This window comes from Bison bison, unplaced genomic scaffold, assembly GCF_000754665.1.
Source record: "Bison bison bison isolate TAMUID 2011002044 unplaced genomic scaffold, Bison_UMD1.0 scf7180017864495, whole genome shotgun sequence".
In the NCBI taxonomy this organism is placed as follows: domain Eukaryota; kingdom Metazoa; phylum Chordata; class Mammalia; order Artiodactyla; family Bovidae; genus Bison; species Bison bison.
In genome coordinates, this window is record NW_011495054.1 from 7,676,347 (window position 1) to 7,702,434 (window position 26,088).

At 46.1% G+C, this 26,088-nt stretch overlaps 1 protein-coding gene across 1 annotated transcript in view; it reads left to right on the forward strand.

The window, feature by feature from the left end:
- CORO1C (coronin, actin binding protein, 1C) overlaps positions 1-25,633 on the forward strand; it is a 49,426-nt gene extending 23,793 nt beyond the window's left edge. The window contains exons 3-10 of the mRNA XM_010828679.1: positions 11,231-11,360; positions 15,044-15,225; positions 16,951-17,070; positions 17,937-18,041; positions 19,407-19,552; positions 21,755-21,812; positions 21,914-22,159; positions 23,223-25,633. Coding sequence (XP_010826981.1) covers positions 11,231-11,360; positions 15,044-15,225; positions 16,951-17,070; positions 17,937-18,041; positions 19,407-19,552; positions 21,755-21,812; positions 21,914-22,159; positions 23,223-23,342 — 1,107 coding nt within the window. The 3' untranslated portion in view covers positions 23,343-25,633. The remainder of the gene's footprint in view (positions 1-11,230; positions 11,361-15,043; positions 15,226-16,950; positions 17,071-17,936; positions 18,042-19,406; positions 19,553-21,754; positions 21,813-21,913; positions 22,160-23,222) is intronic.
- The last annotated feature ends 455 nt before the right edge of the window (positions 25,634-26,088 follow it).

The window sequence follows — 26,088 nt, forward strand, 5'->3', positions numbered from 1 at the left end:
TCGATTCTTCGGCACTCAGCTTTCTTCACAGTCCAACTCTCACATCCATACATGACCACTGGAAGAACCATAGCCTTGACTAGACGGACCTTTGTTGGCAAAGTAATGTCTCTGCTTTTGAATATGCTGTCTAGGTTGGTCATAACTTTCCTTCCAAGGAGTAAGCGTCTTTTAATTTCATGGCTGCAATCACCATCTGCAGTGATTTTGGAGCCCCCCAAAATAAAGTCTGACACTGTTTTCCCGTCTATTTGCCATGAAGTGATGGGACCAGATGCCATGATCTTAGTTTTCTGACCTTTATACTTGAAGGTAAATTTTTCTGGATATAAAATCCTTGGCTTGCAGCATTTCCTTGAGTATTTAAATATCTTATTTTGGTATAAAGTGTTGCTATAAAAAACCAGATGATGGTGTAATTTTCTTTTCCTTATAGATATGTTATTTTTGCCTAGATGTTCATAAGATTTTTGTTTTTTTTTTCTTAAAATGTAGTAAATTTCGCTAGACTATTTTTGGTTATTCTGAGTTGGTGTTTCTGAGTATGTGATGTGCTCTTTCAGTGTAGCTTCAGGTCTTCTTTTTTTTTTCCTACCCTCCAGGAAAGTTTTCTTGACTTAGAAGTCTTCAAAGTTTGTTCTTTTGCTTTGGTTTTTTCCTTCAGGGACTCCTGTTATCCAAGTGCTTTATCGTCTTTCTTTGATGTTTGATATTATCTATCTAGCTTTGATATTTATCAGTTTCTCTCCAAACCTTTCTTCTTCTTCTTCTTTTTTTAGCATTTACAAAGATGTTTAATAGCACTCCTGTCTATTAAAGAAAATACAGAGTTCAAATGCCCAACAGTAATTATGTTTAACACTTGGTATATACATTTGGATAAAGAGAAACGCTGCTGAGTAGACATTGGATTTAAATAAAAGTGTTGTAGGTATAATTCATTACAATTTATATTATGAATAAATTAGAAAAAAGGGCTGAAAAAGACAGTAGAGGTTTATTTTTCATTATTCTTTCATTTGGACCCAGCACACCACGCCCCCGCCCCGCCAAGAACTTATTACTTCCCACCATTGAACCATCATGATGACTCTCCACCAGGCAGTCACAGCACAGAGCCAGCCCCTGGTTCAGTGGAAACATGTTTGGCTCTACAGTTCATATCCTAACTCCGCCCCAGCTTCAGGAGCGCAAGCTCATGCCTTTGGTCACTTGAGACTTTTTAAAAAGCACCAACTGATGGTGTTAGCTGATTTGGACCCAAAATGCCACTGTGCACCAGAGAAGAGGCTCTCACTAGATTCCGAATCTGTGATTTATTTTTCAGAAATCAGAACAAGAAGAAACTTATGAGAACAAGGCCATCCTAGGAATGTTCATAAAATCTCTCTTCAGCTTGTGACTGAAGATGAAATTACAGATAAATAAATATCCCCTCCCTAACCAGGTGTGAGGCTTAACCAGCAGCTTCAGAGGCCTGGTCTATCTATCGTGTTCAGAAAGAAACTTTGCCTTAAAAGGTCAGACCAGTAACACTGCAGCCCCAGCGGCCTCTGCAAAGAGGCCTTGCTAGCCACCGGCAGTGGGACACGACAGTGTCCAGCACCAGGCCCCAGGCCTCCGTCCCTGGAGTTTCACAGGCAGGATCCATGTGAGGGGAGCAGCCCGTATTGCTGGAGGATGGCTCAGTATTCCCCAGGGCACACCTGGGCAAAGGGTGCCAGACTTTCCAGGCACAGGCAAGTCGACCACAGTTGAGCCTGACACCTCAGGGCTCTGGTTGTCCCCAGTGGGTCCCTAATCACCAGTGACAGACAAGGCCCGAGGTCCTGGAATTCCTCGACATTCAGAGAGCTAGCGTGAGGGCTGAGGTTGGCGCTGGTGAAAGCAACTGGTCCCCCAAATGCCTGGGCCGAGTCCTGCCTGAAAGGCGTGGTCAGGAACCCGGATGCCTGCAAGAGGAGTGGAGAGGTTCGGATCCTCCGAGGGCTCCATCCCAGGGTCACTGAACCTGGTGGCAGCGGGTGGCTCAGGAGCCCCTCGGGTGCGCTCACATGGCGGGACCTGTAGACTTCAGCCACACTGGGGTCTGCGGGCCTTGGCCCCCTGCATGGGCGTACCAGAGACATCCCTCCTACTCATTTCTTGTAGGCTAAAATGTTTCTGCTTTTTACCTTTTATTTCTTTGGGGTTGTTATTTGTGTCTGTTTGCTCTTAGTTTCGGAGAAGGCAATGGCACCCCACTCCAGTACTCTTGCCTGGAAAATCCCATGGACGGAGGAGCCTGAAAGGCTGCAGTCCATGGGGTCGCTAAGAGTTGGACACGACTAAGTGACTTCACTTTCACTTTTCACTTTCATGCATTGGAGAAGGAAGTGGCAACCCACTCCAGTGTTCTTGCCTGGAGAATCCCAGGGATGGGGGAGTCTGGGCTGCCGTCTGTGGGGCCGCACAGAGTCGGACACAACTGAAGCGACTTAGCAGCAGCAGCAGCTGTTTCTTTGTTAGCCTTTGTTTCTAAAGTACTTTTACTTTGAGATCTAATTTTTTCTTGATTTCCACCACCTGTTCTTGAATTTTTCAAGTTCAGACTTATAACGTTTCCTGTCTTGTTCTCTTAATAATGTCTTTTGAAGCCTATGTGATAGTATTTAAATCGTTTTTTGGCGCGGATCTTGTTAGTGTTCTGTATTGTCTGTCAGGGTGCTATTTCTGTACCGTATTCTCTTTTATTCTCATAGTAGTTTTGGAGCCTTTATTTATTTATTTATTTTTGCCCTCTCTCTTATTTTAATGTGAATTTAGTTTTTCCAAAGCTTTCAAAAGCTGGCTTGCTTTATAAAGCTGTTCAAACTCTGCAGAGCGCCCTCTTCTGTCGTTTTCGGGTAGTGTTGAGGAACACCGCGGCTTGCTCTGTATTTCCTGACCTGCTTTTAATTTGACCTTTCTGATTCCTTTGTCCGTCTTACTTCGGTCCTGCTCAGCTTTGCTTCCATTCCTTGGAATTGCCTCTCGGTGTGGGCCTGTCTCAGAAGGGAGTCCTCTCTGGCTGGCTTCGAGAATATTGGGGTCTAGATTTCTCAGCCCCTGCAGACCTTTGCTCTTTAAGGCCCTGTTCTCGTCCACTGCTGGGGAAGGCAGAGCCCCTCCTGTTTCCGTTGTGGTCTCCTAACGGCCTGCTCTGCTCAGGTCTGTGGGGCCCCCGTTGCTGCCGCAGGGGGTTTTCACACAGAGGCCGACAGCACACGGGTCGTGTGGCTGTTGGTGATTTTCCTCCACCCACTTGCATCTGGTGGTCGCCTCGTTTTCTGTAAGTGTGATCCCTGTGTTTTGTTTTGTCATCTGGGTGCTCTGTGTTTTTCTGCAGGGACCTGGGGAGATCTGCCGCTGACACCACCATCTTCCCAGAATCCTCCTGTGTTGCCCCTTTATTGGTTTTGCCAGAGTGAACATTCTGTAAATTTGGGATAAATCTTCCTCCAGCTCTTTTTTAGTCCCTTAAGTATGGGGCTGATATTTTAATCACTTAATTTGCCTCAAATCATTTGATATTATCGGGCTAATTGCAAAATGCTTTAATAACTCAGCAGTTGAAAAAAAAAGTTTTTAAGAAGTATTTGATCTCCTACCCCACCTGCTTCTTAATACCTCATTTTCCACTTGTTCTGAAGATAAAAACACCATACAATAGATCAAATAATTTCAAACAGCAGCTTTTATTAATTAAAAAAAGAAGAAGAAAAGTTGGCTGTAGTTTCCTCCTGGTGATAGCCCAGGAGCTGCAAATGTAGATTGCTATCAGGGCCCAGCTCTTGTCGAGAAAGGATGCTGAGAAGGTCCCAGGCCACATCTATCTATTTATCTATCTATGTATATCTATGTTCTCAGCCTTAGTTACCTTACTTGTTTCAAAAACTAAATTAAATAAATAAACACACAAGTACGCCAATTGAGAGGATCAAGGAAGGTATAAATATATAATGAGTTATTTTTCTTACAGTGAGTTTTGATGTATACTTAGAGTGGATTCATGGCAGTAATAATATCTTCAGCAGATAATTCAGTAGGAAAAAATACAACAAAACCAGTTTACCAAATGAACAGTAAATGATTAAATTAATTTTTAAAACTGCTTTTTATATTTATGGTGTAATTCTATGATGTCCTCTGCATTTAAGTGGTGGTTAATTCATGGTGTGAGCATTGATTCTGTGGCAGTGATACTAGTGTTGATCGCAGTTTTAGAGAAGGAATACCAGCCTTATGGTACATCCCTTCATCATTTAGAGATGGCTTCTTGGAGCCACCTGAAGGTAAATTTTGCAGGCATAGTTTGCTTTTGATGTCCTGCTTGTTTTTTTCTTCTCATTTTTTGGCCACTCCTTTGGCATGTAGTGTGGAATCTTAGTTCTCTGACCAGGGATCGACGCTGTGTTCCCTGCAGTGGAAGCGCGCAGTCTTAACCACTGGACCTCCAGGGAAGTCCTGGTGCACTGCTTCTTAAAGTGATGTTTTGTACAAGCAAATAGCAATGATATAAACCCTGCTCCGGGAAACTATACTCTGCTCCTAGGTTTTCCAGATTTTTTGATACTGTGAGATTGCAGCTGTTGAGTATTTTATTTGGGAAAATTTTAGCTCCAAGAAAATAACCACAACTTATATAATACAAAGAGCAGCCAAGGTAGGTGTAGTGAATTGTGTCGATTCAACTCTGTCCCTTATCTGCAAACACAGATGCAAAGACCAGCTGTCCAGACAGCGGGGCCACCTGGCTGGCTCCTTCAGAGTCTGGGAGAGGGGATGTTCCTGCAGAGGAGCACTCTTATGTGTCTTCACCTGGAGGCTCTGATGGTCCCAGATGAGGAGGCTTAAATGGCCACTGTTCTCTTTTCCCAAATCAGTCTTAACATTCCTGTGGGCATCAACAGTGATCAGCTCCCTAGTTTAGACAGTTTTGCATCTGTTGTAAATTTTCCTGTTGTGGGCTTTGCCTTGAAATAAAGGTGGAAGTGACGTGGTTGGTGATGAGAGCGCATTCCCCAGGGCTCCAGCCCCTCTCAGTCATCCAGCAGGACTTGTTATTTCCATTCTGTCCAGATTGCATCTGGGCCGTCGGCCAAGTGGCTATTCCTTGGCACGTTGGAACCCCTCTCTCAGTGCTTGGTTTTCTCAAGACCAGCGTTGTTCTCGGTGTCATGGTTCGTGAGGGGTGTCCTGACTCTGCATCCTGCCCGCGGGGGTGGTTGGAAGGTAGCTTCTGCGGGGGGTCTGCTACTCTGCAGGGGCTGCGGTCTCAGCCTCTCCCTGTCCCTTCAGATCAGCGCTTTCCTTCATTCTGCCTTTGGAGTTGATTTCTTCTGCATTTAAAAAACGCGGCCTTTGAGGGGAATCCTTTTTGTGGCTGTAACTCCAGTAGCTGGCCCAGTAGCAAGTTCATGACGGGTAATTAAAGCAGAGAAGCGGTATCTGGAAACACTTTGTGTTTGCTTTAAATTTGCGCTGTGTTTGAGAAATAAAACCGTCAAACAGATACACTTTAAAATGACTGCTTTGAGAGAAATCCGCTTTTCTTAATTTTCCTCACTTTTTTCCTGTTAGAACTGTTCTCTGGACCTGTCCTTTTTCATATTCAGAAATTCACGTGGGAAAAGGAGGCCAGTGATACAGTCATTCCTGAACAGGGGCTTAAAGTTGTTTTTTTCCAGAACCATGTTGGCTTTTCACCCACTGATTCACTTTTTTGTCTGGAAGCCCTAAAGACTGATGGCATTTTTACCCCCTTTCTTTCAAAACGAAACAAGATAAAACATTGCCTTAGTAATGTATCATCCACACAGAAAATGCCAGGAATACACAGTATTATTTTAAAAAAGGAAAAAAGCCAGGAGGTGAGGGGATAGCTTGTAGTGGCTGCCAGGCTGAATGCCCGCTGAGGGTTCAGCAGAGGGTGTCTGATGCCTCTCTTCCTCTCTGCTCCCCGAGTATGTGTCTGGAAGAGCGAGTGGTATTAGAGTCCTTGCCGTGGCCACAGAACACAGAGAAGCTAACGGACCAGCCTGGAGATCAGAGCTGATCTCATTTGTGCTAATTGGCCCAGGCATGAACTAGAGCTTTCACACATGTGATATCTTGGACATAAATTAGGCAGTTAGGTAAAGGGCTGAATTAATTTGAAGACAAATTAATTTCATTGCCAAGAATCCTGCTCTTGAGACTTAAAATTACATATTGGGGTCATAAGGGTCACAGTTACCAACAAGAAGAAGAATCATGAACATAGATCCTTTTATTTTGCCGGGCACCGTGTGAAGCCTTCACGTGGTGCTTATTTTAATCACTGTTAACAGCGCAGTGAGGCAGGAGCGTGTCCCATTTTACTACTCAGGAAGCCCAGGCCCAAGAGAGGTGACATTTTGTCAAAGGTCACTCCGTTCGCATTAGTTCACCTTTGGGTGGTGCTTGGGGGTGCTTGGGGGCGCAGAATGTTTCCACGTGTTGACCTTTCCAGTTACCCTCAGAGGGTAGAGCTGCTGCTGTCCCTTGAATCAAACAAGGAAATCGAGGCTCCAGGAAGTGAAGCCCCTTCTTCATGCTGACGTGGCCACTTAGCGTCCCAGCTCTGGCGGAGACCTGGCCTCTGACATCCTGGCCCGCGGCCACACCAGGCTGCGTCCCGGGTCGTGCGCAGGGAAACTAAACATAGGCTGAATGAGACTCCCGCGACCTCTCCAGTCCAAACTGGAAGGCCGTTGTGGCTGCAGCAGGGAGCCCAGCAAAGGGCAGAGAGCCACGTGCCAGCGGGCCTGTGAGCCAGCTCAGCGGGCACCGAGCAGGGCTGTGTCCACTTCACGTGCAAGGACCTACAGGTGTGCCAGGCCTTTCCCGAGTCCACCTTCCTCCCTGCAGAGGCTGGAGGGCTGCTGTCTTCATGTCTCCTCGCACAGGAGTTCCCGTCACTGTCCCCTCCTGCTGGGGCTCTCCTGCCAGTGTTATCTTTATACTCTGCTGTCTCTCAGCCCCTCAGCCAGCCTCTTTGGAGCATCTACTCTTTAGAAAATTGCTCCCTACAGCTGTTTTCTTTTGAAACTAGATCCTTGATTTCCTTCCTTCCCTCTCCCCTTCCTTCTTTCCTGCTTCCGCCTATCACCTAACTCCTATTCATCCTTAGAGGTGTCTCCTCAGGGAATCTTCCTGGATGTACCAGACTCAGGTGGCAGGAAGGCAACCTCGTGACACTTAATTTTCACTCCACTTCGCTTACACCAGTGTCGCGTTGGTAATGTAGACTCTGGTTTCCTAGTGAAAAAGACAAGTAATAAGTACAGCTAACACTTACCCAGAGCCTGCCTTAGGCCAGGCATTGTTCTGAGTGCTTTAGATTGCTGTTGTCACATTGGTCTCCAGACAACCCCAGTGAGAGCAAATTCCTTATTATTCCCATTTTATAGGCGAGGAAGCTTGAGGTCCAGATAGGTTAGGTGAATGTCCCCAAGGTCATACAGCTGATATGTAGAATTAGGATATTCCACATCCCTGTACTGTACTGGGCGCACTGACTGTGTGTCAGGCACTGTTCCAGGACTTTCTTAATTCGTTTAGTCCTCACGGCACTAAATGAAGTCTGACGCTTCCCTGTGCTGAGCCCTTTGACCATCAATGTAAGAGGCCTGGGCTGGAGTGGAACCAAGATCTGCTTGGTTCCTGAGCCCATGCTCCAGCTGTCTGCTTGACTTTGCTGTCTTTTGCTTTCAGTCTCATAGACTGACCACTCTGCTTTGTTAAGACTTCCTTGAGAGCAAGATCTAAGCTTAGTTGTCCTTCCCCTCCTTGCCTGGTAATGGGCCTGTGTTATGGTGGCTACTCAAGGAAAATGCTCTTGAGTGAGTGACCGAGATAGTAAGATGGGTTAGGTGTCTGCGTGAAATGCATAAGCCTTGTTGACGGAACCGTGAGGTCTGCCAAAAGTGAGATAAAGAAGGGACAAAGAATTTCCTCATTTTTAAAAGTATATAATAAATATTATGCTCCATCACTAAAATCTCCTTGCCATCCAAGGAAAAGATGGATGAAGAAGCTTGAGAAAGAAGAGGTGAAGTCCTGTTATGAGCTCTCATGTTTAAGACAGGAAATGCTGATTATATCCAAAGCCACCCATCACTCCACGCCTCATTAGGGATTTTGAAAATGCACTCTTTAATCGGGGTCAGTCAGGCACTGAAGGTTTTACGATCCTTGTGGGAAAACCCGGCAGCCCGCGGTCACAGTGCCACCTGGAGACAGCATATGGAATTACATGCTTTCTGTCCCAAGCCTGGTCAGAATTCATTTTGCAAAATGCATTTCCTGTTGAGTCATTGAAGTCCCACTTCCTAATTGTTTCTGTGCTGACTTCGTGCTTTGATTAAATCAGTACGTGTTTTCTGTTCAAAATTTCTGTCCTGCTTTACATTCAAATAGCCAAGTTCAATGTGGAGCTGTTTTACTGATCATAAACCCTTGAATAAAAACAGGGGAAAGCAAACAGATAACACTGGAGGGTAGCAGACACCCACACTCCAGGAGAGGGGCCGCAGGCCAGAGTCTGTTCTGTCCGGAGGAGAGAAGCCTGGTCTGGGTGAGGGGTGATAAGGAGCAAGGTCGACCCCCCTTGCCTTCCCATGCTGGTTCACATCTGCCTTAAAGCCCGCTGACTGATGGAGCATTCAGGGAAATTAGGTGGTTTCTTAAGCCATCAGAAGGCGGGTTTATGGATAATCCCGTAATTCACGACTTTCCTGCAGTCCTCAGACTGGCACCCTTTTTGCTCTGATTCTTTGCAGGACAACAGCCGAGCTGAACCTTAACCACTCCTAATCCAGACTCTGCCTCCGCTAAGCAATTGAAAACACACAGTTTGTCTCCTCCTTAAAAACCCCCAACAAAGGAAAATTCTATTTCTCACTTGTTCCACTGTTGAGCATGATTTTTTCCACTGGCAAGTTCTAAATTTGTTATGAACTAGTTGCATAAACTCTTTTATGGTAGAAGATTTACTTAATACAGAAGAAAATAATTGTTTTAATCTTTAACCTTTTCAAAAGCTTAAATGTTACTTAATATCTGGTTTTAACAGCTTTATTGAGATTTAATTTACATGTAGCTCACCCATTTAAAGTGTACAATTCAATGGTCTTTAGTATATTCACAGATATGTGCCACTTATCACCACAGACAATTTTAGAATGTTTCCACCACCTCAGAAAGAAACCCCATGTTCTAAGCTGTTGCACATGCACACATACACCCCCAGCACTAAGCAACCACTAATATACTTTCTGCCTGGGGAGTTCCGTGGACAGAGGGGCCTGGTGGGCTGCTGTCCATGGGGTTGCACAGAGTCAGACACGACTGAAGCAATTTAGTAATATACTTTCTGCCTCTATAGATTTTCCTTTCTGGACATCTCATATGCATGAATCCTACAGTATGTGGGTTGTCATCACTGGCTTCTTTTACTTAGCCTGACATGGTCAAGCTTCCTCCACACTGTAGCATCTGTCAGTGCGTGCGTGCTCAGTTGTGTCCGACTCTGCAATCCCATGGACTGAAAAGCCTGGCAGGTTCCTCTGTCCATGGCATTTTTCCAGGCAAAAATACTGGAGTGAATTGCCATTTCCTCCTCCAGGGAATCTTCCCCACCCAGGGATCAAACCTGCATCGACAGGCGAATTCTTTACCACTGAACCCCCAGGGAAGCCCAGTGTGTCAGAACTTCATCCTTTCTTTGGTCATATATTCCTTTGTGTTTCACATTTCTTGTATTCATTTGTCAGTTGCTGGACATTTGGGTTGTTTCCACCTTTTGGCTATGATGAATAATAATAGGTTTATGGTGCAAAACATATATTTTCCTTTCTCTTGGGTAGATACCTAGAAGTGGAATTGCTGGGTCATAGAGTAACTTTGTGCTTAATCTTTTGGTGAATTTCTAAACTGTTGCCCAAAGCAGCTGCACTATTTTTCATTCTAGCCAGCAGTGTATGAGGGCTCTGAATTCTCTACATCCTCCCCAGTACTTGCTGGTATATGTCCTTTTATTCCAGACTTGTAGTGGGTGTGAAGTGACGTGTTACTGTGCTTTTGATTTGTGTTTCCCTGGTGGCTCATAATGTTGAGCAGCTCTTCATGTGCCTTTTTGCCATCTGTATATCTTCCTTGAAGAAATATTTAGATTTCTTGCTCATTTAAAAAATGGGATTATTTTTCTTTTATTATTGCGTTCTTTTGGAGCAGGCAATGGCACCCCACTCCAGTACTCCTGCCTGGAAAATCCCATGGGTGGAGGAGCCTGGTGGGCTGCAATCCATGGGGTCGCTGAGGGTCGGACACGACTGAGCGACTTCACTTTCCCTTTTCACTTTCATGCATTGGAGAAGGAAATGGCAACCCACGCCAGTGTTCTTGCCTGGAGAATCCCAGGGACGGGGGAGCCTGGTGGGCTGCCGTCTCTGGGGTCGCACAGAGTCGGACACAACTGACGTGACTTAGCAGCAGCAGCATTGTGTTCTTTATATGGTCTAGATAAAAGTTGTTTTTCAGATATATGACATAAATTATTTTCTCTCATTCTGTGGGTTGTCTTGTCCCTTTCTTGATAGTATCCTTTGAAACACAAAAGTTTTTAATTTTGATGAAGTCCAATTAAGGTTTTTCTTTTGTGAGAACATTTCTTCAGTACGTGTTACAAAACTATTAGGTATCTTTTTATTTTCCCAATGTAAAATTATAGAAAATATGATGTTTGAAAAACTATGCTGCCGCCCAAGAACCTTTGGTGGATAGAGTTTGCTTTCCCCTCAAGACCATGGGCTCACCTAGGGGTTTTCACCCCAGTGCTGCTTTTCGTGGGTGCTTGCTTCAGTCATTTTGTATTTTTCTTTCAATTTTTTGGTATGCTTCTAACTGGAGAGTTTTTAACTTAACAGTGAATGTAAAATAAAATCTCCACTAATAGTAAATAAAAGCCAGAGAGGTCTAACATTTTTAGAGCTTATGGATATTTTGCTCTTTGTTATCCTACTCCATTTGAAGAACAGCTGTTCATGTTTCACCACATTCTGCCTTTCATCCAGAGACCACCGTGCGTTCTGTTTACTCACAGCGAGGCTTCCCACAGGATGCTCACAGTAAATGTGATAACAAAAGCCGACCTCTTTCATGTGGATCACCTTTCTTCCTCTTCCAACAGGTATGGCAGATCCCAGAAAACGGACTCACCCTTTCCCTGACTGAGCCCGTGGTCATCTTAGAAGGCCACTCAAAGAGAGTTGGCATCGTAGCCTGGCACCCGACGGCCCGCAACGTGCTTCTCAGCGCAGGTAGGAGCTGAGCGGCCTCTGCTTTCCCCTCCCCGTCACTCCCCACGGCCCCGTGTGGAGGGAGCAACAGATACGTTCCAACTGTGCTGGCGGCTGTGAAATCAGAAGAACCCAGAGTGGGGTGTAGGTGTCCCCCAACCCGTGTGTGCACTCGCGCGCCCGTGTGTGTGTGTCTGTTAAGGCCGCTTGGGCAGATCCAGTGGAAGTGTGGACTTCTTGTCTAGAAGCAGGACGGACATGCGCTCCCTTAGTGCGTCTAGCACTTTGTGGCTCTGGTGAATCTCAGCAGTCAACGGTTCCTGCGGGGGCTCCCACAGCCCTCGGTTGTAGTTACTCCTGCTGTGCTAGAAGGAGCCCGAGTAGGAGTCAGCAGCTCTGGCATTGCTGCCGATGTTGGGGTGATCTTGTTAGTTAAATGGGGCTCCCATAGCCCTCGGTTGTAGTTACTCCTGCTGTGCTAGAAGGAGCCCAAGTAGGAGTCAGGAGCTCTGGTATTGCTGCTGATGTTGGGGTGATCTTGTTAGTTAAATATGCCCTCTCCTTTTAAAAATACTTCCATGTTTCTCCTTGTAGTCCATGTATATTACAGAGAATATATATAAACAAAAAGGAGAAAGTAAAAATCACTTATAACCCCATCACCCAGAGGAAACATCATTATTACCCCATTTTGATGTTTCCAAAAGATATTTCTGTGTGCATAAATGATTTTACATACAAAGAAGGTTCAGACTCTTTCACGTGACCTGCTTTCTGCACTTGCTGGTACACTGTGGTCCTTTTCATACATACTGTATGATATTTTTAATGACTCCATTAATAGTCCATTGTCTGGATACCTCTGTTTATTTAGTTAGTCCTCTGTTTTTGGACATGGAGGTGGTTTCTGCTTTTTCACTGTTGAACAGCACTGCAGTGACTCTTGTGACCAAGTCCTAGTTGTTCCCTACTGCTTTCCCACTTGTATAGTTTCCAAGTTTCATCTTAAAGAAATCTTCTTCTTTGTTCAAAAATATGAGCGTTTATCTACTATCATAGAAGCAATACAAAGGACAGGAAGGAGCTTTGTTGGGTGATGGAAATGTTCTAGATCTCGCCTGTGATAGTAGCTAGATGAGTATATATGTCTGTCAAAACTTAACCAATGTATACTTAAAATGAGTGCCTTGTATGCAAACTGTACCTTAAAAAAATTGGCTTATTAAAAATGCAGTGTTAATGTTAGCGGTAGAACTTTAAAGTCTTTCACTTTATCAGTAAAAAAGAGGGGAGAAGTCCAGTTTTTAACTAGAAATGAAAGGTATTTATAATATAGTGAGTTAATTTAAAAATCTAATGCCTGGTGCCTATTGAAACCAAGAACTACTTTAAAAAAAAAAAAAGGTTCTGTTTTTTAAAATCACAATTGACTATAACTGGGAAGCCTTCCAGTGTTTAACTCAGAACCTCAGTCTGATAAGGAGAGAAAACAATTCCAAAGGTGGAATTCCATCATGGAAAATACCCTACTGCCTGCCTCATCGAGGTCAGACCTAGGCTATCATTGGCAGACCAAGCCCAGTCTCCCTTGTACAGGCTGAGGAGAATGGTTGATTGCAGCGTTGTGCATATTTTAAGACTATATGATCCATCCACAGTGGCTGGAGTCACTTATTTGCCTGTGATGAAGGAGGAAGAGGACAGGTCAAGTCTCCATCCCAGAATTTAGTTCCAACTCTTCATACTGTTGTGCAGCTTTTTCACCCATTTCCTACTTCTAAAGAAATGGGAATAGCAGACCACCTGACCTGCCTCTTGAGAAACCTGTATGCAAGTCAGGAAGCAACAGTTAGAACTGGACATGGAACAAGACTGGTTCCAAATAGGAAAAGGAGGACGTCAAGGCTGTATATTGTCACCCTGCTTACTTAACTTATGTGCAGAGTACATCATGAGAAACGCTGGGCTGGAGGAAGCACAAGCTGGAATCAAGATTGCCGGGAGAAATATCAGTAACCTCAGATATGCAGATGACACCACGCTTATGGCAGAAAGTGAAGAAGAACTAAAGAGCCTCTTGATGAAAGTGAAAGAGGAGAGTGAAAAAGTTGGCTTAAAGCTCAACATTCAGAAAACTAAGATCATGGCATCCGGTCCCATCTCTTCATGGCAAATAGATGGGGAAACAGTGAAAACAGTGGCTGACTTCATTTTGGGGGGCTTCAAAATCACTGCAGATGGCGATTGCAGCCATGAAATTAAAAGACACTTGCTCCTTGGAAGGAAAATTATGACCACTCTAGACAGCATATTAAAAAGTAGAGACATTACTTTGTCAAAAAGGTCCATCTAGTCAAGACTATGATTTTTCCAGTAGTCATGTATGGATGTGAGAGTTGGACTATAAAGAAAGCTGAGCACCAAAGAATTGATGCTTTTGAACTGTGGTGTTGGAGAAGACTCTTGAGAGTCCCTTGGATGGCAAGGAGATCCAACCAGTCCGTCCTAAAGGAGATCAGTCCTGGGTGTTCATTGGAAGGACTGATGTTGAAGCTGAAACTCCAATATTTTGGCCCCCTGATGCGAAGAGCTGACTCATTTGAAAAGACCCTGATGCTGGGAAAGATTGAGGGCAGGAGCAGAAGGGGATGACAGAGGATGAGATGGTTGGATGGCATCACCAACTCAATGGACATGAGTTTGGGTAGACTCCGGGAGTTGGTGATGGACAGGGAGGCCTGGCGTGTTGCAATTCATGGGGTTGCCAAGAGTTGGACACAACTGAGTGAATTGACTGAACCCTTAGGTAACTTAGCTGTCCTGGTTATCAGTAGCTAATTTTTGTAAGTGTTTGCAGAATTGGCTTATTGACAGGAGTTTCGCCTTCAGGATGTCCATCCTTTATGTTGCTTCCTCCTTGTGCTAATGTCCTGGAAGCAGCAAATGGTGCCTCTTGGGGCTTCGGGGACAGGGGGCTGACCATGGAGGGAAGGTGGGTTGATGAGCTGAGGGGCTGTGGCTCAGTTGACCTGTGGCCTCTTCGGGGATCAGGTTCTGAATGTACGTGCCTATTTGATGGCAGTTTGTGCTTCTCAAACCAGGCCAGTCTTGGCCTATTTTTCTCTCCTTTTTGAAAATAAAAATCTGCTATGAGGAGATGGCTGGGCATTTCCGTTCACTTATTGTAATTTATATGCTTTGGTCCAAGACCATGTCTTACAGCACCATTGATTGCAGTAACCTCCTATCCAGTCTTTGTCTTGAGCCTCCTAAACCGTTATTTAAACCCTTTATTTTTAGTTTCTCTGGAAAAGAAAGAAGTTGTATTCGTTCTGATGCATGTTTTACTAGAAAAGGAAACTTACAGTCACTCAGGGTCCACCAGCCCAGTTAACTCTATTTAAAAAAAAATAGGATTCCATTTTCCTGCAGTTCTTTGTTTTTGTTTGCTTGGTATTCTTGTTTGTTTCACATGAACTCAGACTTAACAAGCTGTATTTTTCCTTTACCATGTTTCTTTTACACAAATCTGTTTTTTCTTTGGTCATTTCAGGTTTTGACTCCTAACAAGTGGGGCTTCTTATAATTAGCATCTTCATTTCAATACATATGTGTGTTTATCCTCCCTGTGCTTATGATTTTCACAGATGTGTTGTTGTGCAGGCGTTTCTCATCCCTGAGGGTGTGGTTGTGCTTGCTTGCAGGCTGTGATAATGCCATCATCATCTGGAACGTGGGGACAGGGGAAGCCCTGATAAACTTGGACGACATGCATTCAGACATGATTTACAATGTCAGCTGGAACCGGAACGGCAGTCTGATCTGCACAGCCTCCAAAGACAAGAAAGTGAGAGTAATCGATCCGAGGAAACAGGAGATTGTTGCTGTAAGTATTCTTAGGGCAACAGCCCCTGTATTTGTAGTGCTCCAGTGGGTGAGAGCTTTCTGCTTTTTAACACAGACCAGAGAGTCTGGGCTGCCAGTGCATGGGCCCTTGCTGTATACAGAGACCCAACTGTGAATCAGAAAGGGCTTGTCCGGGCTTCTGTCTCCCAGGCGCCCTTCTCTTCAGAGCTGTGCATGTGCAGCTTTTACCCAAGCCTTCCTGGTAAGACTTCCCTGGTGGCTCAGATGGTAAAGCGTCTGCCTACAATGTGGGAGACCTGGGTTCAGTCCCTGGGTCGGGAAGATCTCCTGGAGAAGGAAATGGCAACCCACTCCAGAATTCTTGCCTGGAAAATTCCATGGGTGGAGGAGCCTCGTAGGCTGCAGTCCATGGGGTCATAAGGAGTCGGACACGACTGAGCGACTTCACTTTCTTTCTTTCACTTTCTCCCTCTCAGTTGGCAACCATTTCTCACAGAGAGACGATTGAGAATTTGCAAGTCTAGGGCTTCCCTGGTGGCTCAGTGGTGAAGAATCCACCTGCCAATGCAGGAGACATGGGCTCAATCCCGGATCTGGGAAGAGCCCACATGCTATGGGTCAGCTAAGCCCATACACGACAACTGTGGAGCCTGTGCTCTAGAGCCCGAGACCGCAGTGCTGAAGCCCAAGCACCCACGAGCCCATGCTCCTCCACAAGGGAAGCCGCCGCAGTGAGAAGCCTGCGCAGCGCACCTAGAGAGCAGCCTCCACTCCCCACAGCCAGAGAAGGCCCGCACGCAACAACAAAGACCTAGCACGGCCCGAAATAATAAGTAATAAGTAAATAAAGTGAAAAGAAATTAAGTTGAAGATACAGTATCACCCTTAAAAAAACAGACTTGGCAAGTCTAGATCAGCTAACCCACAGAGTTTTAACTGCATGCTGGCCTGGGACTGCAGGTAGCTCAGTGGATTCCCTCCCCTGCTCCTCAGTTGGTTGGTAAAGGGCCTGATGATGCCGAGCGTTCTTCCCACAGCGCAGCATCCTCGGTCCTGCCCTCTGAGCCAGGCCTCCACAAAATCACACATTACGACAGAGATGGACAGTCAGGCCTTCAGTCACTTCTCCCCTACTCCGTGCCCCATCACAGCCCTGTTCTGAGAAGGTAGCTCTTGCCCAGCATTGCTTTTTATGAGTCAGGCGACAGGCGTGGCTGGTGCTTATCAAGGCCCTGTGCGTGTGGTTTCTCCACTAGAACCTTCCATAGGGCAGAGCTGGTGGGCTCCCATTGAACAGATGAGGCCAAGGAAGGAGTTAACCAGACTCAACTTCCTGTCCCATGAAATTGCTGGACGCCATAGTGTATATCCACCTTTAGGTTATTATCATACTTTTGAGAAACAAATGTTTGGCAGAACCCTTTCACGTGTTTTTACAGAGGCTGGACTGGAGTTGGTAGCAGGGGCTGGTGGAAGGGCTGAGCCTTTCAGTCCAGGCCTGGCGTGCTTGCTCGCCAGCCGAGGGGCCTCAGCCAGCTCCCTCGGTGCCTCTGTTTCCTCCTCCTTTAGGGAGGGGAGGTGGTCAGTACTGACGTGCACGTGTGCACACACAGGTGCGCACACACAGTCACACCTTTGATGTGAGTGGCATGTGGGGTGTAGCTGGGTTCACTGAGCCCCCGCCCTCCCTCACTTTTCCTTCCTGCAGTCTATGTGTAAAGTGCCTCTTTGCTTTCTCACCCAGGAGAAGGAGAAAGCACATGAAGGAGCCCGACCCATGAGAGCCATCTTCCTGGCTGACGGCAATGTCTTCACCACTGGCTTCAGTCGCATGAGCGAGCGGCAGCTGGCTCTCTGGAACCCGGTATGTACCATCGCGGCCCTGCTACCGCTTCGCAGCCTCGAGCTCTCCCTTTTCTGAGCGCGCCTTGAGATGGGTCAGTAGATGATAGGGTTCTTGGTGTCATATGCTGAACTCCCGCTTGTCTTAAATTGGATGTGACGTTCTCCTCCTCACTGGAGACTCACTGCTGAGTGTATTTTAAAAGTACATTCTTGATGCTCCAAGGAGTCCATGTTTACTGTTGTTTTTCGAAAGAATGCATGAAGAATCCAGGGTTTTAGACTTGGGAAATAGGTTCTAAACTTAGTTAAAATGTTTCCTAAAGAACGTGATCAAACATCTAAATCAAAATAGTCATGCTTGGGAAAGTGTTCATGGCAGCACAAGTGGGAAGAGAGTACTGAACTGCATGTGTGGTCTGACCCCGCTGCGTGTGCTTGTGTGCCGGAGGGGAGCAGCCAAAGCAGTCGTCGCCCCACACCGGACCGTGGGATTATGGTGTATGCAATGACTTTTCCTATACCTTTTAGCTTTCTAAAGAATATGAGTTTTTTTTTTAACTAGAAAAAAGTACTTTAAAAAGAAAGTAGTCACAGAAGAGATGGACTCTCTCATCTCTCATGGGATCACACTGATGGGCGCAGTAATTATGCAGTCAAGTCAACACACTTCAGTGAGCTGGATCTCATATGGTATTCTCATTAGTAATTACACATATGAATATTACATGTGTGTTCTTTAAACTTTCATTATTATAGGGAAATGGCTAACTTAGAGATGAAAGAATGTACCATCTTATGAAAATTCATCTTTTAAAATGTGTGTGTATGTACGTGTGTTTGTGTGTGTATACATATATGTGAGTGTGTATATATATATACTTCCAGAAAAATATGGAGGAACCAATTGCTCTTCATGAAATGGACACTAGCAATGGGGTTTTGCTACCTTTCTACGACCCCGACACCAGTATCATTTACTTATGTGGCAAGGTAAGCAGTAATTTTCCTGTTTGATCTTAAATTTAATCCTGTAAGAAGAAAAGTTTATTCTTCAAAGCTTTAGTAGATGGGCAGTTGTATAGAGCGCTTTGTAGATGCGCGCTTTTGATGGCCTCAGAGACTCTCCAGAGGGTTCTCACTCCTGGAGTTCTGTGTTAAGAGCCAGGCCTTGGATTATGTAGCCCGACTCAAGTGTCAGAGGTGACAGTCATTACAGGAAGACCCCACACGAAACTCGGAACCCCTTTCTGCTGCCTGATGATCTCTGCCTGACTAAAGTGTTGGTAGCTGTATCTTCATTACTGTTACATCATTTTAGAAAGTGGTGACCTCAGCATCCCTTCTTTTTTTGTAGGCTCAATAATCATGTAGAATTTTTGTAGTTGAAGTAATTGAATTAATAAAAATAAATCTGTTGATGTGTTCCCTTCCCCAAACCTGTCAGATAGTCCCTCACTGGGTGAAGCTGGGGGTGTCTTATTATTACGTCTGGTTCACAACTGATGGAGTGAGCTGCAGACCTGCTTGACATTTTTATAGGTCAGTTAGAAACTGACATCTTGTCTGTTTCCTTGAAAGTTGTATTTGCGATGTTAACAGCAGCCATAGACCTCATCGTCAGCCAGATGTTACTAGCATTGGGTGGAAAGTTATTGTGAGTATGTAAAAGCAGTGTGTGCTTAGCTTGTCTTCATTGCTTTAGATAGTTATGTCATTGAAACAGATGGAGATCATGGGAAAGGAGAGGAGGGTGGAGTACTTCCCAGCTCTTTATCTCTTCTTCCACAGACCTCTTCTCTCCCCTCTGCCAGGCAGGACTGCCTTCATTCTCAGTTTCATGTAACTGCATGATAGTTATTTATACTCAGGCTAGTGTACTCAGGTCTTCAAAAAAACTCTGGACCATCTACGCAAAATGATCACAGAACCTGACAGATTTCAGTGAGATAGCATTCCAATCTGAAGTTAAAGGGTGCTCGCTGAAACTAATGTTTCTTCAGTAGAGAAATCTTACTTCTTCTCCTGTTGTCTGGTGTTAGTGCCCTCAGACCTGTGCCATGAAGGAATGTTAAAATCATTCCTTTGGGCGATGAACCTTTCCTCCCCGACTCTGCCTCGGTGTCAGACACAGCACAGGACAGTCAGAGCCCTCAAGAAGAGGCCGTTTCGAGGGCATGCTAGCCTTGCACGAGTGAGGGTTTGCCCTGCCAGAAAGTGAAACCATCTGAGGCCAAGCCTCCTACGGGGAGGAAGAGGTCAGCGCTGTAGTGGAGTCCCAACCAGCACTGAGTTCAGGGAGGAGTGAGACGCCCACCTAAGCCAGGTGTTTTGGCTCACGTCTCCTGTTTCTTGTAGGGCGACAGCAGTATCCGCTACTTCGAGATCACGGACGAATCCCCTTATGTCCACTACCTCAACACATTCAGCAGCAAGGAGCCTCAGAGGGGGATGGGCTACATGCCTAAGAGGGGACTCGATGTCAACAAATGTGAGATTGCCAGGTAAAAGAATTGGTATTGGAGAGCATTTAGAAGGCTTACACCATCTGTGTTCTGGGAGAGCTTGTGATTGTGCTGTGCCCAGTCTTTCTGCCTGTGTGTGTGCAGTAGAATCTTAGAACTAGTGTCTCATTTACTTCTTAGAAACATGGGATTTGAGAGCAAGAAGGAACCATTCAAAATCATTTAATCCAACTGTGCCCTCCCCGTCCTCCAGATTATAAACTTGAAATACAGCAGTTAAGTGGCTTTGCTGGGGTGACTCACACCCTGATTTAGTGAAATCTTTGTCTCTTGTCTTGAGGCTGCAGCTGCGGCCAGTGTCCCTTGGCAGGCAACCAGGGAGCCTGTCCCCAGGATGGAACTGAGGGATGGTTTTCCTGCCCTGTGAGGGGACCTGCCAGGTTCCTAACTGGCTCATGGACCTCATGGATCTGAAACTAGACAAGCAGAGATCCATAGTGGGCGTTAGGTTAGTTGGCTTAGGAAGCTCATCTATGTTGTGTAACATCTGCTTCTCTCTACTACTCTGTGGAGTTTTTAAAAATGCATATTCCATGATGCTAGTGACTTTCCTAAGGGGCAGGCTTTTTTTCTCAGTACCAACCGACTGCTGGCCATTTTGAACAACAGAATAACTAGCACAACATTATCAGACATATGATCATACCACACATCTTTATAACACTGCATTTACATGGACATTTTTCTAAGTGTGCTAAGCTGGTCACACAGATAACTGACACATCTTTAAAAATAAAAGAAATTTTTATGAGCCCATTTTTATATAATCACCGCACAGTTGTTTTTTTTTTTAAAAATATTTCAACTATACTATTAAATACTTCAATTATAGCTAGAATAATGAAGCTGTCACAAATACTTCTAAATTGCAGTTTTATTAAAGTAATCAAAATGTGGTTCAAGGACTTCCCCAGTGGTTAAAACTCTGTGCTTCCACTGCAGGAGCCACGAGTTCGATCCCTGGCCAGGGAAACAGGCGTGCTGTCCAGGGCAGCCAGAAGCAAAACGTGGTTCAAAACAGACTGAATCTGAACTTTAAATTTACATTCAGGATTTGGGAATGGGTTTACTCTACTGTCATCTAAAAGTTTGAAGAGACCATAGTCAGCCCTTGGAATTTGCACGTTCTGAATCTGTGGATTAAAAATACTGAGGGGAAAAAGTTCCAGAGAGTTGCAGAAAGCAAAACTCGAATCTGCGGCATGTGGGACACGATTTACACCCAGCGTTTACGTCACCCTAGGTGTCGTAAGTCATCTAGAATGATTTAGACTGTAAAGTGATGTGCCATTTTGTATAAAGGACTTGAGAGCGTCCTTGGATTCCCATGTTTTGGGGCGTCCTGGACCCATCCCCCGTGGATACCGAGGAGCGACCGTTTAAGTGGGTCAGTCAGGACGCCTCCCGTTTACTGTTTCTGGGGTGTTGGTTGCGTGTGGGGCACTGTGTTAACCACACGGCCCAGGTCCCCTTTCCACATGGTGAGGTGGGTGCTGGTGTACCCCCTTCATGAATGAGGGGCTCAAGGCCGGCTGAGATGGACACAAGCCCGGGGCTGGGAGTGGAGCTGGCCATCCAGCTCAGGCCTGTCTTCCTACCACTGAGCTGACTGCACAGGTTTGGGGCTTGGTGTTCCTACTCTTCTCACGCTCTGAATAATTCCAGATTTTTCTTGAGTGTTACCCCTGATGTGGTTTGCTCAGATGCCAACATTTAATTCCTAGGATTGTTTTCATTTCCTTTTTAAAAACCCTGTTTATACCTACGAATGTTCGACCACTTCATGTTGGCGGAAGACCTGGCATCCAGGTCGTGGAGACTCTCAGAGTGGTGGGTGTTCGTTGTCTTCTGGCTGTCAACCTGGTAGTTTTCTCACAGGCGGTTCCTCATTGGTGATGTTAACCATTTCCTCACAGCTCGTCAGCCCCCGATAAGTGGCACTTGACTGTCACCGTAGCGCACGGCCTCTGCTCCTAGTTCACGGCCCTGTCCGCCGTTCCCCGGCATAGCTCCTCCCACTTCCCCTTCCTCCTCTGTGGATGGGAACACTGAGTTCTCCCTGCTCACCAGGATTTGTCAGATGAGGCGATGGGCAAACGCAGCATGTACAAGAATGCTTACTAAGCCTGTTACTTGGCCTGTTTCACTTAATACAACTTTGCCTTTATCTCTCTTTTGAAGATTCTTCAAACTTCACGAGAGAAAGTGTGAGCCTATTATCATGACTGTCCCCAGAAAGGTAAGTGCCCAGTTGTCTAGGTGATCTGTGTTTAAAAAGAATTTTAAGCATTCCACACCTTTCTTCCTCACCTGTGAGTTTCTCTTCTGTGTGTCATGTAGTCTGACCTTTTCCAAGATGACCTGTACCCCGACACGGCAGGGCCTGAGGCAGCCCTGGAGGCAGAAGAGTGGTTCGAGGGGAAGAATGCCGATCCACTCCTCATCTCTCTGAAGGACGGATACATCCCTGGAAAAAACAGGGACCTCAAGGTGGTCAAGAAGAACATTCTGGACAGCAAGCCCACAGCAAACAAGAAGTGCGACCTGATCAGCATCCCCAAGAAGACCGCAGATGCGGCCAGTGGGGTAAGGACCGCCCGGCCTGGGGGAGTGGGCTGTCCGGGCCTGGTCCTTCCAGAGGCGCCTGCCAGCCCTGGGCCTCTGCAAGTACTGTCCCCACCAGGCAGGCAGGGTTCAGCTGTGATAACAGGCACTATCTGTAGGAACTACCTTGACCACATGGCATTTATGGGTTTGATTCTTTTAGTTCTTTTTTTATGATGACTGGAATAGAAGTCAGCCTGTTACTGTTGCTGGGGACAGGAGGTCCCGGAAGGAAGGTCCCTGAAGGAAGGAGTGGTGAGAGAGTGTAGGAGTTGCTGGGTGTTCAAGTGATGGAGTGAGTGGGACTTAGAGGCTGAGATGACCCTGGGTATCTTAGCAAGTCATGTCAGGGAGCAGAGGCTGGCAGTGAAGACCTGTGTGGCCCTGGGGAGGGCAGGGGCAAGCCAGGGAGGGGAGGGAGTGGGGCGTCAGCAGGCTGTGGAAGGGAGTTCTGGGGGCCAGGAGGGCCGGGCGTTGTCGATGATGAGAGGAGTGGCAAGCAGAGGACAGGTGCCCTCAGGCTGTGGCCAAGGAGGCTGCTTGAGGCACCGTGACTTTGGAGACAGCAGGGTTTCCTCCCGAAGAATCGGCTCCACGAGGGAGAAACTCAGGCTCTTAGAGGAGCCACAGGGCAGGGGATGTCATTCCCAGGAAGGACCTTCCGCAGGAGCTGATGGGTGCTCGGCAGCCTCTAGAAGGTCACCCTCACCCTGGCCCCATAGAGGGTGTTCCTGCTTGAGGAGGGTGACGGGGCTGTCTAGAATGTGGGGCAGCCTTGCAGGGTTCAGTCTCTTCTGACAGCTTAACTGTATCCCAAGAGTCCATCCAGGCAGGTGCACAGGTGAGGGGCCAGGAGCCATGATGCACAGTTGCTTTGCTGTGGGGTCAGGGGAACTGGCCAGCGCTCATTGCGTTCCTACGAGGCCCAGCCTGCGACCTGCTACTTCCAAGTAGAACATCCCGTTTACGCCCCATACGTGCTACCTGTGCTGGACTTCGCTGCCTTTAGTCACCCTCTCCCCTCCCCCCTTTTTTGTTTCCTTAGCAAAATGAAGCCAAGTTGGATGAGATTTTAAAAGAGATCAAATCTATAAAAGACACAATCTGCAATCAAGACGAGCGTATTTCCAAGTTAGAACAGCAGATGGCGAAGATAGCAGCTTGAAGGTCCACCCCACCCCCCAGATGGGAGCAGGAAGGCGTGGTCCCGGGGAGGGCGAAGGGAGGCACTGCCTTTGGAGACATTCCATTTCAGATCTGTCGACCAGCGACAGGCCACGTTCCAGTAAGAACTCAATTCGTCTCCCAAATTTGCAGAAACAAAATGTGATTTAAAAGCTGAGCTTTTTACCAGAAAACTTTTTTTGATGTTTTAAGTGTTATGTGACTTGTGAACTTCTAAAAGACAAAAGTGCTACTTTGAGAATCCCAGATATTCTGAATTTTAGAAACCCAACCAATTCTGATTCAGTGTCCTGCCCAAGCACCTTTTTTTTCCTTTCTATTTTTTTTTTTTTTTTTTACAAACAGGGACCAATGCCACATTGCTTTTTATATTTCTTTTTTTTTTTAATGTTGCCAAAACCAAAAGTAGCTTTTTTTTTTCTTTATATTTTGCTACTTTGCAGTATTTGTGTGTGGGTTTTTTGTTTTTTTTTTTCCTTTAATTTGAAAGGGACAGCACTGTGTATGTTTATAAACTAAATGAAGATAAGATATTATTTTGTATAAACATTCATCTGAGAACAGAGCCGTAGCCACACGGTGCTGACTTCTCTGCAGCACAAACCTGGTCATCTTAATGACTGTACAAAAGGAAGACTTGAAAGATCACGTGGATTCGTATTCCCACCCTTCCCCTCCCATTGAGTCTTCTGATCCAAAAAAAAAAAAAGGCTCATATTGAATCATTTTCTTTCTCTTTTCTAGAAATTGGGTGGTTGTACCAGAATGGAATTTTGCTTCTTGGTTATCCTGTGCTTCAGATGATTATAATCTAACCTAAACTAGCATGTGTTTCTGCGGTTTTGTTACACACATAGAATCTATGGCCTTCATCCCTTTTGATGTCATATTTCAGGTTTTGGTCAATACTTGACAAGGGTGTCCAGGACAAGGAGCCACACATGCTGTGGAGTGTTCCTTCTTGTCAATTTCAGCAGCTTACCCAAGGTTAGACGGGACACAGACTAGGGAGCCCAGAGGGGAGTGTTCGCCCTGCGTGTCGCCTTGTGTGATCCTCTGCTTTCCCGCTTGTCCTGTGCTGGACAGCTTACCACCCCCCCCCCCCCGCCAGCATCCCTGAAGCTCCTGCCCTTCCTTTCTCCCTTCTTCTGTATGTAGCTCTCCCTCTCAGGGCTTCCCTCCTCTTGCGTTTCGGTCCTAACTGCATTCTGCTGAGCTGCGGCCAGAGGGTGCTGTTGAATACCGAGACTGAGAAGGGCCAAGAAGGAAGCAGATGTCTGCTGTAGCTTTGATGGTGTCGCTTGTCCTTGTGCGCCCCCTACATGAACTCACCCACGCCCCCTGCAGCGGCTCCAAGGCTGCGTCCAAACCCAGAGGCTGCCTAGTCCTGGGCCAGACACTGAGCTTCCAGGCCTGCCCCGCTCCTGGGTTAGCAGGAACCCCTCTCCATTTCCATTTTCTCAGAGCGCATGCCTGAGAAAAAAAAGGTGTAAGGAGCCCTTTTAGAAGAGCTGAGCGATGGAATAGGAATTGTGTCATGCCTTTGGGACCACGGTGGGGACGCTTGCATGTGTGCCTGTGGGCGTGGGGCCTGGACGGGACTGGCTGGAATAATTTGTGAGCAGGGGGCCAGGCTGAGGCAGAGTGTGGTGTCGGTGGGTTGGGCCACGTGTGCAAGCTGTCCATGTGTCCACGTAGAAAAGGTACCATGTTCTTAGCCAACCCTGGGATTGCTGTCTCCACAGTTTCAGGGTATTTGAATGTTTGGTGTGGTTTTGTGTGTACGTGTGTGCTTTAAATACTCAAGTGGATAATGAGATATAAAGAAAACAATAATTACAGTGGTTTATATTCAAGCCTGTATGTGTTTCTTTATCAACACAATCTGCTGAAGACCTTCATTATTAAGATTCAGAAATGTTCTAAGGTTCTGATACCCAATTAATTAAGTGAGCAAAATTGGTGGTGGTGGTGAAACACCATAGGGAATATGGCTTGGAGACATAAGGAGGCAGGAGCCAGTTATTCTGACCTGAATGTGTAGCTTATGGCTTATTTAATGAACGGATTCCCCACCAGGCTCAGAGTTGGTGTTTGACGCTCTGTGGGTTATTTTTCTTGTTTTGTCTTTTTTCTTTTTTTAAATCCGAGCTATCCGAGAGAAGACCCAGTGAATTACTCCTAGATCGGCTCTTATAGAGCAGGCATCGTATTCTGTCGAAACACTTGCTTCCATTTTAAAAGATAAAAGAAAAAAAATTGATTACAAAACGGTGTCCGTGTTTATTTCACACGTCCGCTGTCTTTGAGGCAGTGAGTGCCTTGCTGCCTGACACAGTGTCTCTGACTCAGCGGAACCACCCCCCACCCCCGCCTTTTTTGGAGGGTAAGTATGGGGCATGTATGAGTGGGCCCCCTGGCTCTGGAGGTGGAGTGGGGTTCAGAACCCATCTCCAGCCTTCCCCAGGGGTGGATCTGGGGCAGACTGCCTAGTCTTGCTGAGCCCCTTGAGGTGAAGGAGGGACGAGGGTTCAGGTGAGAGAAATATAAGCTGTGTCTGGTCACCCAAGGAGCCCCCCGCACAGCTACCACAGTTCCTCTGACGAGCTGATTCCCTGGGAATCAGGGCTTAGGAAAGCGTCTCTTTCTTGTAGAAGCCCAGTACCCTTGGTTTGACTGTGATTTTTATTCCAACAAAAGGTTTTCAAGGTCATTTGAATTTCGTG